The sequence below is a fragment of the Zosterops lateralis genome (genome assembly GCF_965231275.1).
Source record: "Zosterops lateralis genome assembly, contig: HAP1_HAP1_SCAFFOLD_57, whole genome shotgun sequence".
NCBI classification, from domain to species: Eukaryota; Metazoa; Chordata; class Aves; order Passeriformes; family Zosteropidae; genus Zosterops; species Zosterops lateralis.
Window position 1 is genome coordinate 281,998 of NW_028154609.1, and position 16,872 is coordinate 298,869.

Sequence of the window (16,872 nt, forward strand, 5' to 3'; positions counted from 1 at the left end):
ATCTATGTGGAAGGTGATACACAGGTTACAGATAAAGATTAAGGAAGGAAGTAAAAAAGTGTGTATTCTTCTGGCAGGTGTAGTTTAAATTGCAAAATTTTCAAAACTGCATTTGCTGAACGTGATGTAGTTTTGTTGTTTCCTAGGCATAGTTCTGGGTTTTGCTCCTTCAGTAGTATATGTTTCAGTTTGTAACTCTTAAAAATCAGGTGAAATTGCGTGGAGACTTCATGTGACTGCTGACAAAGCAAGATAAGAGCCTTTTCCTTGTATGTGTTATTTCAGCTAATATGGAAAACCAGATTTTGTTTTTTTTCTTTTAATCCGACAATCTGCTAGATTATTATTTTAATAACTGTTGAAAGATTTTAACCCAGATTCATAATTTCTATGATTCTTCTTTTAGAGATACTTGTGGTTGCAGCATCTTTATAATTGAAAAGGAGTACGTTTTCTCAAGTAGTGAATTATCTGAGTGATAGAAGTCCTGATGCATTGTTCATTTGCCTATTAAAAATGTGAACCTTAAAAAATGAGTATTCTAATGCATTCAGTAAGGAAAGGTTGGAAAGATGTAATTACAGGGGGGAAAACGTCGTGATTGTAGCTTTAAGTAAAAAAGCCCACACAGATGTAGTAATGCATGTTGGGGTTTGTAAAGTTTTATGTACATTTGTCTGTGTTTTATGTACATTTCAGTTTAGTGTACCCCAGTTTTATGTACCCAAAATGGCTTCCCTGGGCCCTGTTCCCCTGACTCCATCTTGTTGTTTACCACTTAAGTTATATAACCCTCTGCGTACCCTCCCTGGAGACAGTCCCTGATTGGCCCGTCCTTCCCGCCACAGGCCCTGTCCATCACCCTCACCCCCCATGCCAATCTCCCTGAGGCCTGGGCCTAGGGATTGGCTGGGTCCCTTCCCGCCTTTTCCCTGGTCACTCCTGGTTGGATCACCCCTCACCCTTGCCACTCCCTGGTTCCTGCTCATTGGTTGTTCTGCGCTTTCCCCACACCCACTCTGTGTTGTATTTAAGCCGGTGCATTTGTTTGCTCGGGGCTCTCTCTGGAGTGCCCGGGCAGGAATAAACTTCTCTGACCCCAAGCTCCCGGAGAGTCCTTCTCTCATTTATCACCGGCTTCGTGGCTGCAGCTCAGGTCGTTGGCCTAGGTGGAGGACCACAAATATCAGGTGTACTGCTACGTGCGCTCCGGGCTAGCCACACAGGGCAAGCGCACGGCGGCAAATGCACATTCATTTACAGTTGATTTCCAGTGGTGAAAATCTGAGCCGATGCTGTAAATTATTAGAACTGAACACTGCGATTCAAAAGCAGCTCTTCTCAATTCTCAATGAAACATCTCAAGAAGGTAAATCAGTGCCTTGTCTAATTACGAACATGTTTCACATATGGCATTTTTTCCAACTCTGGCTCTTTCTGTAAGTGTTCTCACCATTTCTTAATGTGTGTGTTTTTTTAGAAGACTGTCCAGCAGTAAAAAGCTGTCTCCTGCCAAAAGTATGCTGTTCTGCTTCAGGAGGTCAGGTGTGTAAGAAACTTATTTTAAGGGAATAGAACTACATGAATTGATACCAGCAGAAGATCTTTAATGACTTTCTGTTAATATTAGCCTCTCTCTCAGATTTTACTTAATGAAATATATCCTTAGTTGCTTCAGGAGGAATTTGCTTTGTATGAGAAGAAGTCTGTGTTATTATACTGCTTTCCTCTCCTAGGTAAAGATTTGATATTTACATTTACATTTGCAGAGACATCATAAAAATGCCATTTTTAAAATGTTTATGAGATATTTGTGCTATATCTCTTTTAGAAAAAATGACACTGTGGAAATACATGTGTAAACTGAAGGTGTGCATAAACTCTATGCATTAATTTGTGAGCTCCTTTTATTTTTTTTTTTAAAGAAAAAAACCTCTAAGATTATCTTAACACTATATTATTTCCTGGAGTGTTAAAAAAAGAGAAGTGTTCATGTGTGTTGTAATACCATCGTGCTCCTGCCATGATATTTGGAGTTCGTATGTATTTGGTGTTTACTGAAGGGGTTGTAATACTAACAGTTTGGCAGAAAAGACAGATCTGTTGTGGCTTTCTGCTTTGAAAAAAATAAGAGAGTTGGCTAATTCAGGCTAGGGGAGGATCTTCAAGATCCTGAGATTTGAGAGTGATGTCTCCAGGTTCTTTGGTTTCTCATTTTTACACCTGCTCTGTCAAAACCTTTCACAATTAAAATAAGATGAATAAAAAGTGATATCCTTTAAGAGTCAGAGTCTAGTATAATGCAGTAGAAGGGTTCTGCCAAAACGTCCCCAAAACACAAAATAACAATGTAATTAAATGACAGTACACCAGGCATACCAATTACAGATTTGTCATTGCACGTGACATTCAAAATTTAAAGAAAACCCTGTTGCTCAGTTACTTATTTAATTCCAGTTCTAGTAGGCCATTCTATGGGTTGTAAAAGGCAGCTGCATGTATAGTAAGCAGTGTGCTTTCTGGAATGATAATACTTGTCTCCTGTGTTCTAATAACTTTTTCTGTTGTTTTGTGTACATGAATTCTCAAAAAGTTTATTTGAGTTGGTGATGTAGTCAATCAGAAGTTGACTAACTGGAAAAAACCAACTGTGCAATACATCTGCAAAGTGCTTTGTTCTGATGACTCAGGCAGTAAATCTGCATATGCAGACCTTCCATAATTTCTACCATGAGGTATAAAATAAGTGAATCTATTTCTTTATATAACTGAGTCTTTGTTTGCTGTGCTTGAAAAGTATTTCTTATGTCTCAGAGAGAATGCAATTGTTTTTGTTCTCAGTTTCTTTAGAAATGGTAGTTGATGAAATATTTAGAAATACATCTGCCCATAATGCTATAGTATTTTGCTGAGAGAATCTATAAGGTAGAACATTCAAGCAGTGTGACTTCATTTCCTGGTAGGATCCAGCTGGGGGAGAGCTACAGCTGAAAGTTTTGGCCTGCAAACTGAAATGTCGACTGCGAGACCTGGAAGAAAAACTAGCTGAAACTCCTGTAGAGCTCTGCGAGATGGAAAAAGAGTAGGGAAATCAACTGCAGTTCTTTCTGTTTGCTTTTTGTTTTTCAGCAAGCCATGTTTTTCTCTTGACATCTAAATATTGATGGAGATTTATAAAATGTTTCATTCCTGGCCTAAAACCAGAGTTTCAAAATGCATCTAAGCTCTATATCATGTGTATGTATCCAATGAGGGGTACAAATGATACTGTCACACCCACATTCATAAATTGACTTGGTAGGTTTTGCTTCTGGCAGAGGTGTTGAAAAACATTCCAGTATTCTACATAAAAAGGATTTGTATAGTCCATGACAATCCCATGTGGAGCTACAGTCTATGAAATGTTGCATGCTGAATAAACCCTAAATAAAAAATCAGTTGAGTAGCTATAGTGTAACATTTATTGAAGGACCTACAACATGTCACAATTAATTATGCAATGTAATTGGTATGTAAATATCCGAGAAGATAAAAGCCACTGTCATCAGATGGAGGCAGAGGGTTGGATTTCCAAATAAGTGACTAGACCCGAACAGCTTTTGCTTAGTTGCATAAAACATATTTTGTGGAGCACTATAATATAAAAATAACTAAATTGCTTCAGATACAAATTCGTGCAGTTATTACCAGTTCCAGGGCCATTTAAGAGGTAGCTCCAAGTGGCAGACACATTATCATGCATCCTATTAGCATGAGAACAATGATTACTCACAAGTCTTGGGCCAGTACATTAAGTGATATAAGTTCACGCCCTTATTAAGTGATTCCAAGAATATCAGTTTGGATTTTCCCTGTGCCTATTTCTAGAACTCATTTTCCCAAATCTAATTTTCTTTCCCAGTTGTCCTTTCTAGTAGAATTCTTTAGTCCTCTTTAGCCCTACTATTCCTGCTAGAAGTCTTCCCTGAAGGAGCTGACTAAGGATGGAACTGGGCAGTCTTTTCTCTTAGCAGATGTTGCTGGCCTTATTACCTGTGGTCATCTCAGTCAGCCTGCTCCTTAAAAAGGTGGAACAAGAATCTTGTCAATTGATAAGTGTTAGAGCTTTTGTTGGTTCAGATCCTCAAAAATCTCACCAGGGTCCTTCAGTAAAGAGAAGAAAGGACAGAGTGAATACCTTCAAAATAAATAGAAAACATATTTTTTAATTTTTTCCTTCCACTTTTGGTAAGAGGAAAGCAACAGTAATACCAGTGTTTGACGGGAAAACAGAGATGTTGGGATAGTTTTTAATATGAAGTAAGAGTAAAGGACAAAAGATAAACTTGCTTCACTGGTTGTCTGCCAACCTTTAAGAAACACTCCTTTTGGGGACAGCAGGAGAGGAATTGTTAGCTTTGGTATTACTTGAATAATACCTGTGATATCCTTTGGCTGAGTAATACATTGCAGCAAAGAAAGGAGCCCAAGAACCTGATAGAAGAAAATACCTAGGTTCTTAATCTGTAGGAAAGAAAACTGAGCTGGTTTAGTTAACATCTTAAATATGAGAAAGAAATTAGTCTTTTAGACCTGATCATCTGAGCTAGTATAAGGACACCAAATGTTAACCAGTGATTTTTCCTATAGCATGGAGTGCTATATCCATCCTCCTGCCACAATACACTTATGCAATTTGAAGTAAGATCAAGGGTCTGCTTTGTTTAATTTGTTTTTAAACTCTTGATTTTTCCTGTATTTCAGGATAAGGAAAGCATACTGAAATTATTCAGCTAGCATACGGAGCTTGCTCAATAATTTTCCACTTTAATCTGCTTCTTTGCATGTGTGTTGTAGGCTTGCACGGAGCTGCTCTCCTCGGCGGTGCTGTGTGAACAAGTCCTGCAAACGCTGCAGGCCCTGCGACCCCTGTGATCCCTGCAAACCCTGCATTCCCTGCATTCCCTGCGACCCCTGTGATCCCTGCAAACCCTGCAGTCCCTGCAGTCCCTGCAAACCCTGCATTCCCTGCGACCCCTGTGATCCCTGCAATCCCTGCAATCCCCTGCAAACCCTGCATTCCCTGCAAACCCTGCAATCCCTGCAATCCCTGAAACCCCCTGCAAACCCTGCAAACCCTGCATTCCCTGTGACCCCTGCGATCCCTGCAAACCCTGCAATCCCTGCAAACCCTGCAATCCCTGCAAACCCTGCAAACCCTGCAAACCCTGCAAACCCTGCAAACCCTGTGACCCCTGCGATCCCTGCAAACCCTGCAAACCCTGCAAACCCTGCAAACCCTGCAAACCCTGTGACCCCTGCGATCCCTGCAAACCCTGCAAACCCTGCAATCCCTGCAAACCCTGCAATCCCTGCAAACCCTGCAATCCCTGCAAACCCTGCAAACCCTGCAAACCCTGCAAACCCTGTGACCCCTGCGATCCCTGCAAACCCTGCAAACCTTGCATTCCTTGTGACCCCTGTGATCCCTGCAGTCCCTGCAAACCCTGCATTCCCTGTGACCCCTGCGATCCCTGCAATCCCTGCAAACCTTGCATTCCTTGTGACCCCTGTGATCCCTGCAGTCCCTGCAAACCCTGCATTCCCTGCGACCCCTGTGACCCCTGCAATCCCTGCAATCCCTACAAGCACCTGCAGTCCCTGCAAACCCTGCAAACCCTGCAATCCGTGCATTCCCTGTGATCCCTGCAATCCTTGTGATCCCTGTGATCCCTGCAATCCTTGCAAACCCTGCAGCCCCTGCAGTCTTCCTGTCAAGATCTGTTCACCTGCCCAGTGCAGGCGGGCCAATGCTTCTCGTCGTGCCTGCCTCATAGCTCGCTTTAACTTCATTTATGCTAAAGATCGCCTGGATGCAGAGATCTTGTTGAAGAAATATATCTGTGACATAGAGATGGTGCAGAGGATAATATATGTTGCAGCTCTGGTGAGGAAGAAATAGTATTTCTTATTTTACAGGCTGGAGGGTGTATTGTAAAACACTATGTCTGCATTGGGTTAAATGGTGGGTAAATTAGCATTTCTGTCAAGCCCAGAGAGGAAAAGCTTTCTTCCTTTTTTTTATTTTGATTTTTCTTTCTTCCCCTCACACTTCTACTTTGAACTCTCAATGTAGTGTCCTACCTGACGTGTTCCGAGATTGGAACAGGGTCAGTGATTTATTATACAGGTGCTAAAAGAAGACCAATTTGGTCTGAAAAGTAGATGCTGCCTGCAGTGATCAACATTGCCTTAGAAAAATTCTTTTGGGAATGCTGCATTAAATACTACAACACTACAAAGCTAAAAATCTTCCCATATCATGCTTTCCTTATGCTTGTAGCTATGTGCTGTTTTAATTTAATTGGGTCCCTTGAAACCACCTAGATACCCCACATTTACCATGAACTCAGTTTGAAGAAAATTGTTTTCATTTTTTCTGTATTTAATCTTCTTTTCTATAAAAATGATGTAACACATGTGTTAGAGAGGCAGCATATCTTAATGTGTGTGATCCCAAGCACATTTAACTTATTGAAGATTTTTTCTTTCAACAGTCATTCAGTTTATACGCTCCAATTCATCCTCTTTTCCCAAAAAATGAGGTGTTCCTGTCTTACATGTAGGGCTGCGGGACATAAAATGCTGTTACTCATGATATCTTTGAATGTGATTGCATTGATCATGGGTGTGTGATGGAATCCTGTGCAAATATAGAAAGTTAGGTGGGAAGATTTTCAATCGTACCTTCTGCAAATAAATTGCAGTCAATCAAAGAATTCATTCCCAATGAGTTAACTTTCTCCTTTACAGCAGTTTATTATATTCCTCCTTATTATGATGATAGTGGGTTAAATTAATTTTTGCAGATAACTGATAAAAATTAATCTAGGCCTCCTGTGTTTAACTAGATGTTCTTTATATTTGCAGGAATCTTTCCGTGCAGCAAAGAAAGCCTTCTGGAAGATCAAAATACATGTAAAAGAGACTTTGGCTATAGATCACTGCGGGGGACCTGCAGCACTTGAAATTTCTGCCCTGAATTCTATAGCTTGCCACAAGGAGCTGTATGATGTTTGTTGCAGTGTCCAGGTAAGTCAAGGGCAGTGGTGGGAAAGTGATGTGGTGATCTCTTTCAGGAGCTAGTAAATTCAGAATATGTAAACTGAAGGAGAAAAAAGTTACTGTATAGACTTTGTCTTGTAGCAGTTTACTTTCCAGAACAACATTGCTAGGACTAGTGTATGTGTGACTTAGTAAAAGCTCGTTTGTTTGTAGCAGCACATTCTTTCTGAAGTTATTGTTTTCTGGAATAATCTAGGGCAACATGAGCTTTTTGTACCGATTTTTAAATGTAGAAAGCTGAGAGGCATACTTAGGGGTGATTTCTATACTTGCTTGTGAATAAAATTGTTAGCGAGTGCAAATTACCCCTGTATTTTTATTTTCAGGAAGTTATTTGCTGCATGAACGTGAACCCAAAGCTTCCATGTCCAGAAAATGTTGATTTCAATGTCATCAGCTGTTTCATTCGAGCGTTGTGCTGTTTGGCTTTTCAAATGCAGACACTCTGTCCTCCTCTTGATGTTGCCTTCAGTGTTGATGGAGAACTTTTCAATAGGAGAATGTAAGAAATCTTTATATTCAGTCAGACTCTTACCATTAAATGTTGTGTAGCCTACTTGTTTCCTAATTAATATAAAAATTTAAGATTTCTAAACATTAATTTGGGCAAAAACCCCTGGCCTGTAGTGAATTTGGTATATCTTTAAGGTTTAGGATAGTGTATAAATGCCAGCATGTACACAAGTGTTAACAATTTTTTTAGTGAACAGCAGAGCAATTTTCTGGATAAACTTCAGTCTCAAGAGCATATTTAATTTATCATTTAAGAAGATAATGATCATCAGGTTTCCCTGTTTAGTCTCTATCTGCCTTTTTAAAGATGTTTGCATCTTTGTTCCTCCTTACTGGCCTGTTCTGTAAAAGTCATATTTACTGAGATCTGGCAGTTGATGTTACTGGGATCAACATGTTTGCCGCAACCTCCAGGCTGCAGCTGCTGTATAACATACAAGTATTAATATGGTCCCACCTCTTCTGGTTAAGAGCTGAGCAAAACCAAATCTGCCTTTTAAAAATGTGAATTTTGTTTTAAAAAAATTCACACCATGGCATAGGTTTGGTTTGTTTTTTTTTTTTTTTTTCTGTTGGGTCAAGCTGCTTTTTTAGCAGGCAGAGAACAGGGTGCTTCCATATTGTCTAGAAAATTCATGGGATTGATAAGTCATAAAAAATGGCTCTCAAAAGCAAAAAACCTTACATCACTAAGGAGGTTTCCAGTAATACAATTTAGAATAGAATGGGACCCAGGTGGTGAAGAGCTTGAGAAGTCAAGGAGAGAAAGAGAGAAGATGAAAGTAGACTCTTGATAGGAGAGTGCAAAGTCATACAGGACTACTCAAAGATCCTATTCAAATATGGGAAAGTTAGCTTTTGACACTCAAAGCTATTGGCCTGATTAAAAAGCACCAACACTGTGGTATAGTCTTGGGATGCCTTCTCCACCTATTTGGTGTGTATGGCCTTAAAAAAACACATCTAATATGTTTTTGTGTGCTGCTGTGGGAGACACATACTCCCATCTTTCTGTCTATCTATCTAGATAAATGTGGCATATGTGTATGTTTACATGTATAGCATGTATATATGGCACACAGAGATGGAGCAAAACTTGTAGAAATTAAAATATCTCTGTTTATTGTGTGATAGCATTCTATAAAGGGCCAGGTAAACATCATTGTACCCTATGCCTTGCTTCATGCCTCAGGGTACAACATTGTTTTATATAACTTGCTATTGTAATACATTACTAAAGTATAGATGCACGGCTTTTAACTTTTTTTTAAAATTGCTATTTGATATTTGTTCTGAGTTTGAATCCATAAAGCCAGATGTGTTATTTAGCCAATATTCCAGACTTAGAAAGGTAGTATACATACCTTTGAATTAATTTTTCATAGCTAAAATGTCACCGTTTCATTATCAATATATGAGGATCTTGCTAATCAAGTTGCCTCATGTCTCATAAGATACTAGGAAGTAACTTTATAGTTGAGTATTTCTGCAATGTCCTTTATAGGGAGCTTGTTTTAGCAAGGTATTACAGGAAGAGGGGATGACTCTGTCTGCCAAATTGCTGCTCAGAAGGTGTAATCTGTCAGTGGACAGAGAGGCCCTGGTTTGTGTGAGGCTGTCCTGGGTTGACAGTGCTCTCTATCCCATAATCCCATATCGTGGACACCCTTGTTATGTCTAAGAAGGTGATCCGTCCCCTTTAGGGGGGGGCGGGCACTGGCCTGCTGGGCTGGCTCCACTTTGGCTTTTGGCTTCCCTGCTTCTAGTCGCTTCTAGTCGCTCGCTGTATCGCAAATTTTTCTGCTAGTTTCTTGCCCTTTTCGTTCTTTTGTTTTTTCTTCCTTTCCTTCTGCCGCCTCTGTGCTCTGTTTGTTTTTTTTTCTTCCCTTTTCCTCTTCTCCTTCCCCCCCCCCCCCCCCCCCTTTAAGATTTAGGACCGGCACCCGGAGCTGATCTGGCTGGAGGAGTCCAAGGAAGATCGCCGGGGCTTGTAAAAGAAGCGGCGCGCCCTCCCCCTCACAGTAACCTGAGCTTTTTTTCTGTTTTTTTTTTTTTTTCCCTTGTGTCGGGGGGTGTTTATTCATTTGTTAATAAACCGGTTTTTTCCACTTTGTGTTCAAGAGATTCCTTCCCAAACCCAGGGTTGGGGGGAGGGGTGGTAGAGGTTTTGTTATTAGGGGATTCCTTGAAGGTTTTCCCCTAATTCAACCCAAACCAGAACATATTTTTTGGTGCGTTGGCCCGGGAACCCGAGTCAAAGAAAGTGGAAAAAACCTTAATAATAATACTGGTGATTCTAATTGTTTGGTGGGTGTATCAGGATGCTTTTTTCTGGACTCGTAATGGCAGTCGGGGTGAAAGCCTGTCAATATTTCTGGTCTCTAGGGTTTTTTGAGGTTTTATTACCTCTGTGGTGTCTAGGGTTATTTCCTTACCCGGAGATAGCTTTAGCATTTCTTCTTATACGTAACTTATGTTGCCGTGGGGCACTAACCAGAATATTGACCGGGCTCGGATTGTTTGTGATTGTTTACAAGAAGGATAACCATGCTTAGAGGGGCCCTGCCTCTAGCCAGGTAGAGGTTAGGGAAAATCGTGTGTTTTGGACTGTGTGGGTTCGTTGGCCTGGCACATTGAAGCCACAAGACTATAAGGCTTTGGTTGACACTGGCTCGCAGTGTACCTTGATCCCCTCGAGATATGTAGGGGCAGAATCGATTTCTATTGCTGGTGTGACTGGGGGATCACAGGACTATACATTAGTGGAGGCAGATGTGAGCCTGACTAAGAATGAGTGGAAGAAACACCCTATTGCGACCGGCCCAGAGGCCCCATGCATCTTGGGCATAGATTACCTCCGGAGTGGGTATTTTAAAGACCCGAAAGGGTTCAGGTGGGCCTTTGGAGTAGCGACTGTGATGGCAGAAAGTATTCGACAGTTGAACACCTTGCCTGGACTGTCCGAGAACCCGATCACCGTAGGACTTATGAAGGGAGAAGAACAAGTAGTACCAATTGCCACTTCAATAGTGCATCGGCGGCAATATAGAACCACTCGAGATGCTGTGATCCCCATCCATAAGATGATTCGAGAGCTGGAAAGCCAAGGGGTGGTCAGCAAAACCCACTCACCCTTTAATAGCCCAATCTGGCCGGTGCGGAAATCTGATGGAGAATGGAGATTGACTGTGGATTATCGTGCCTTGAATGAAGTGACCCCACCTCTGAGTGCAGCCGTACCAGACATGCTGGAACTGCAGTATGAGCTGGAGTCCAAGGCAGCGAAGTGGTACGCCACTATCGATATTGCAAATGCATTCTTCTCTATTCCTCTGGCAGCCGAATGCCAGCCTCAGTTCGCCTTCACATGGAGGGGAGTGCAGTACACCTGGAACAGACTGCCCCAGGGGTGGAAACACAGCCCCACCATCTGCCATGGGCTGATCCAGGCCACACTAGAAAAGGATAAGGCCCCAGAACATCTACAATATATTGATGATATCATTGTGTGGGGAGACACAGCCACAGAAGTGTTCGAAAAGGGAGAGAAAATCATCCAAATTCTCCTGGAAGCCGGCTTTGCTGTTAAGAAGAGTAAAGTTAAGGGACCTGCTCGAGAGATCCAGTTCCTAGGAGTGAAGTGGCAAGATGGACGGCGTCAGATTCCTACGGACGTTATTAACAAAATTACAGCTATGTCCCCTCCAACGGATAAGAAGGAAACACAAGCTTTCTTAGGTGCCATAGGTTTCTGGAGGATGCACATTCCGGAATACAGTCAGATTGTGAGGCCCCTTCATCTGGTTACCCGCAAGAAGAACGATTTCTATTGGGGTCCTGAGCAGCAGCAAGCTTTCACCCAGATCAAGCAGGAGATTGCTCATGCTGTAGCCCTCGGCCCAGTCAGAACGGGACCAGATGTGAAGAATGTGCTCTACTCTGCAGCTGGGAGTCATGGTCTGTCCTGGAGCCTTTGGCAAAAGGTACCTGGTGAGACCCGAGGCCGACCACTGGGATTTTGGAGTCGGAGCTACAGGGGGTCTGAAGATAACTACACCCCAACGGAAAAGGAAATCTTGGCCGCCTATGAGGGAATCCAAGCTGCTTCAGAGGTGATCGGTACAGAAGCACCACTGCTCCTGGCACCCCGACTACCAGTGCTAGGGTGGATGTTTAGAGGAAAGGTTCCCTCCACCCACCATGCCACCAGCGCTACCTGGAGCAAGTGGATTGCCCTCATTACACAACGCGCCCGAGTTGGGAAACTGAATCGCCCTGGAATTTTGGAAGTAATCACGAACTGGCCCGAAGGTGAAAGTTTCAGCGTCGCAGATGAAGAACAAGAACCAGTGACTCGGGTTGAGGAAGCTCCGCCATACAACCAGCTGCCGGCAGAGGAAGCACGTTATGCTTTATTCACCGATGGTTCCTGCCGCGTCATAGGGATGAGTCGGAGGTGGAAAGCAGCTGTCTGGAGCCCCACACGACTGGTCGCAGAGGCCACTGAAGGAGAGGGTGGATCCAGTCAATTTGCTGAACTCAAAGCCATTCAACTGGCCCTAGATATTGCAGAAAGAGAGAAATGGCCAAGGCTCTATCTGTATACCGATTCTTGGATGGTAGCCAACGCTCTGTGGGGATGGCTGAAGAAATGGAAAGAGGCCAACTGGCAGCGTAGAGGAAAACCCATTTGGGCTGCTGAAGAGTGGAAAGATATTGCTGCCCGGTTAGAGAAACTACCGATGAAGATTCGCCATGTAGATGCCCATGTCCCCAGAAGTAAAGCTAATGAGGAGCAGCAAAACAATCAGCGGGTAGATCAAGCTGCAAAAATAGGAGAGTTGAAGATAGACCTAGACTGGGAGCACAAGGGAGAGTTGTTCCTAGCACGATGGGCCCATGATGCCTCAGGTCACCAAGGTAGGGATGCCACCTATAAGTGGGCACGAGACCGAGGGGTGGATCCAACCATGGACAGCATTTCTCAGGTTATCCATGACTGTGAGACGTGCGCTGCCATTAAACAAGCCAAGCGGATGAAGCCCCTCTGGTATGGAGGGCGGTGGTCTAAGTACAAGTATGGGGAGGCCTGGCAGATTGATTACATCACACTGCCTCAAACCCGCCAAGGCAAGCGCCATGTGCTGACCATGGTAGAAGCCACCACGGGATGGTTGGAAACCTACCCTGTGTCTCATGCTACAGCCCGCAATACTATTCTGGGCCTTGAAAAGCAGGTCCTTTGGAGGCACGGTACTCCCGAGAGAATTGAGTCAGACAACGGGACTCATTTTAAAAATAATCTTATTAAAACCTGGGCGAGGGAACATGGCATTGAATGGGTGTACCATATCCCCTACCATGCACCAGCTGCAGGTAAAGTGGAGAGGTACAATGGGTTGTTAAAAACCACCCTGAAAGCATTGGGTGGGGGGTCCTTAAAAAACTGGGAACAGCATTTAGCGAAGGCCACCTGGCTAGTTAACACCCGAGGTTCTACCAACCGAGCGGGTCCTGCTCAGTCCCAGCTCCTTAATATAGTAGATGGAGATAAAGCTCCAGTGGCCCATGTTAGAGGTTTGTTGGGAAAGACAGTATGGATCAACCCTTCCTCGAGTACAGACAAACCCATCCGTGGAATTGTCTCTGCTCAAGGACCAGGTTATACGTGGTGGATAATGCAGAAAGATGGAACAACACGATGTGTACCTCAGGGAGATCTGAATGTGGGGTGAAACAGAAGGAAACGTGTAAGTGTCAAAGGTTTGAGCAAGTAAGATGAATGGAAATGTGTAAGTGTCAAGGGTCTGAGTAAGTGAGATGGGAGTTTTTTATTGTGTGTCCACGATATGGGATAAGGGGTGGAATGTCCTGGGTTGACAGTGCTCTCTATCCCATAATCCCATATCGTGGACACCCTTGTTATGTCTAAGAAGGTGATCCGTCCCCTTTAGGGGGGGGCGGGCACTGGCCTGCTGGGCTGGCTCCACTTTGGCTTTTGGCTTCCCTGCTTCTAGTCGCTTCTAGTCGCTCGCTGTATCGCAAATTTTTCTGCTAGTTTCTTGCCCTTTTCGTTCTTTTGTTTTTTCTTCCTTTCCTTCTGCCGCTTCTGTGCTCTGTTTGTTTTTTTTTCTTCCCTTTTCCTCTTCTCCTTCCCCCCCCCCCCCCCCCCTTTAAGATTTAGGACCGGCACCCGGAGCTGATCTGGCTGGAGGAGTCCAAGGAAGATCGCCGGGGCTTGTAAAAGAAGCGGCGCGCCCTCCCCCTCACAGTAACCTGAGCTTTTTTTCTGTTCTTTTTTTTTTTTCCCTTGTGTCGGGGGGTGTTTATTCATTTGTTAATAAACCGGTTTTTTCCACTTTGTGTTCAAGAGATTCCTTCCCAAACCCAGGGTTGGGGGGAGGGGTGGTAGAGGTTTTGTTATTAGGGGATTCCTTGAAGGTTTTCCCCTAATTCAACCCAAACCAGAACAGAGGCTTATGCAAAAAGTAAGGTCTAGTGGCCTTCTGAAGTGTGAGATGGCTTTATTAGAATGTCTGTCAGTATAAGTAAATAGTATGTTCTGCTAAGTCTGTCTTCCAAGTCCATTTCTTTTACAGGATCACGTAAAGAATACGTATTTTTGTGATGTGAAAAGACACTAGCACTGTAGCTGCTTTTTATCAGCACTGATGATTTGAAACGTACTTGTCTTTTGGCACTTGTATGCAGACATATGTTGTACTGTTTGTTTCAACAGGTACTATCGTAGTTGTGACTCAGATTTCACAGCTCCCTTTGTGGCCTATCACGTCTGGCCTGCTCTGATGGAAAATGGTACTGTACTTGTGAAGGGAGAAGTAGTCACTAGAAAAATGGTTCAGGTATGTATTTTGTTAAAGGAATACGTTAAGGGAAGTCAGTGGATTTCAACACTGTTTTTAAAATTTAAAAATATAAGTTTTTAACTGTTCCCTATATGGGTGGAGTAGTATATCAAATATCAATTAGGTTTTAGTGCCTTATCCTGTACATAGGATGAATAGTTGAATTTTCCCTAGTGTATTAATTATGCAGATGTATGGTTGTTGTCAGAGCCTGTTCTAAGGAGAAAGCTTACTGTGTTTCCTCTCTTTCCTCAAACTTTGTCTCCAGCATGGCAAGTCTGCTTGCAGAGTCTGTCTTTATTAAGCCTTCTCTCTCAGAAGAGGTTTTTCAAACTCTTCTCTTGTAGTGTTATCGCAGAAGCAAACTTAGAAGCAGAAGCTGCAGCTGTGGCCGTCGTCTTGTGCCTGGTCAAGTAAGCCTCAGCTGAATGTTTGTAGTGTTAACAGCATCAAGTATTTTTACGAGGAATATAGGCAACCTGTTCAAAATGCTGGTATGCCACATATTCATTTCAACACTGGGAATAAATGCCTTTGCTCGATGGTCTTGAATGAGGTGAAGCTGAACTTACAGGTAGTTATTGCCTGGTATAATGATCAGTAGAGATACTGTATGAGAAGCAGATCATAGTTAAATTCTCAAAAGTATCAACTGTGTATCTTGGAATGGTTTCTGCCTACTCCCCTTGTTTTAGTGCCCTTCTGAATAAATAATTGGATCATCTAGAAGTAGTTCAGTCATTTTGGAGTACATATACAACACATAGGTCCTACCTCCTAGAATTAGTAACCTAAATTTACTCCTAATTTTCTAAATGCATCAAAGGAGTGGAAAATAAGTGTAGGGTGAGCAGGAAGGGAAGGTGGTACAACTAAGCTATATGAAACTTTAGCAAGTTCTGCATATGGTATGGTTACACAACATTTTTAATTATTTCTGTAAAAAATGTGTATATTTTTCTAGTTCTTTTCCCATCTTATTAAATGGAGATAGGTGCCCTCAACTTAAAATGGGAATATTGGAAATGTGAGAGGCTTTGGGTAGGGCCCAATTTTTTGTGTGTGTGCAGGCTGTGAAAAAAACCCTAGAAAGTTGTTGAACTTTGTAACAGTAGAGCTGCACTGATAGATACATGCAGATTTTCTGAATGTTGATGGGTCCCCAGATGGCTTTCTTGGGTACAGTTCTTTAGCACACCTGATTTTCCTTTTCTCTTCATCTTGCAGATGACTCAAAGCCGCAGTCTTTCAACAGTGCGGTTCAAACCTTTGTGTAAGTTGGTAACTTGGTTCCTAGGGACTCATGATATTCACATTAAGCCCTTGAATGATTGAACAAAGGAACAAAATAACATGTTGAACGTCCTTGATTCCAAAATACTTGCCCAAGTCTTAGTTTTAAATTGGGTAGCCCTTTTTTATATGTAGAAAAAGGCTAAGATTTCTGACCTGGAGAAGGATTTGTTTTTTCACTCTACTTGGACCACTGTCATGGTTTCTCTCTGGTGGTTGTCTTCACTGTGGCCAGTGCTGTAGTAGTAAAACTTGCTTCCTTCCCTACACAAGAGACAGTTTGCTGCTGCACAGCTGCTGGCTTCCTGCCTTTCAAATTCCAAGGAGATGGTTAAGTGGTGACAGTGAAGTGAGGGATTTCAGGCAGTACGAATATGTGCCTATCTTGAAGCCAACCCAATTTAGAGCTTTAGAAAATATAGTTGCACTGAAATGTATCTTTTTCTTCCATAGGCCGCTAACATGTTCCTACGGTGCAGTGCCTCTGGATTCAACAACTTTGCTGGTGCCTTTTCTCCTCAGAAACACCTCAAAACTCTGAATAATGTGCATGACAATTGTCAAACAGAGTTTGTGTTCAGTGTGTTTTTTAGAATTATAGAAGGCTTATTTATAATTTTAGAAACTGAACTATTTTGATATAAAGAAAAGAAAAAAGTTCATGCAGTACAGGATCATTTGGCAAAATTTGCAAAGCTCTCAGGAACCCATGATGTAATCTTGCAGGTGGAGATAGAATTACTGCATCTAGAACGTTTGCCTTCCACAGATTCCAAATGATGCAATTTATCTTGATAGGATGCTTAATAGAACCTTAATGGTGAATGTTGCAGAATGTTGAGGTTAGCTGTTACTTGAAAGCAATGTAATTAACTGGTGCTTATTTACGATTTTAGAAAATAGCTATAATCATAGGATGTGCCAGTCTCACACAGCAGCCTTTTAAATATATCCTTGTGATCAACTGAATTTTCTAACTACAGTGTAGAAGTTGCACAGAACAGTCATAAACTGCCAATACTACAGCAATCCTCTGGGCTTTATTGACATTTATGTATGAATGGACACGTATCCTTTAGCAAGGCAGTAATAGTCC

At 42.4% G+C, this 16,872-nt stretch overlaps 1 protein-coding gene across 1 annotated transcript in view; it reads left to right on the forward strand.

Moving 5' to 3' along the window:
• The window catches only part of LOC310923457 (uncharacterized protein), a gene marked incomplete at both ends in the record, with an annotated part of 69,012 nt that extends 52,456 nt beyond the window's left edge, over positions 1 to 16,556 (forward strand). The window contains 11 exon segments of the mRNA XM_083885456.1: positions 1,264 to 1,369; positions 1,481 to 1,545; positions 2,964 to 3,082; positions 4,987 to 5,089; positions 5,092 to 5,616; positions 5,618 to 5,926; positions 6,910 to 7,071; positions 7,431 to 7,606; positions 14,357 to 14,480; positions 15,711 to 15,764; positions 16,503 to 16,556. Coding sequence (XP_083741582.1) covers positions 1,264 to 1,369; positions 1,481 to 1,545; positions 2,964 to 3,082; positions 4,987 to 5,089; positions 5,092 to 5,616; positions 5,618 to 5,926; positions 6,910 to 7,071; positions 7,431 to 7,606; positions 14,357 to 14,480; positions 15,711 to 15,764; positions 16,503 to 16,556 — 1,797 coding nt within the window.
• Positions 16,557 to 16,872: the final 316 nt, after the last annotated feature.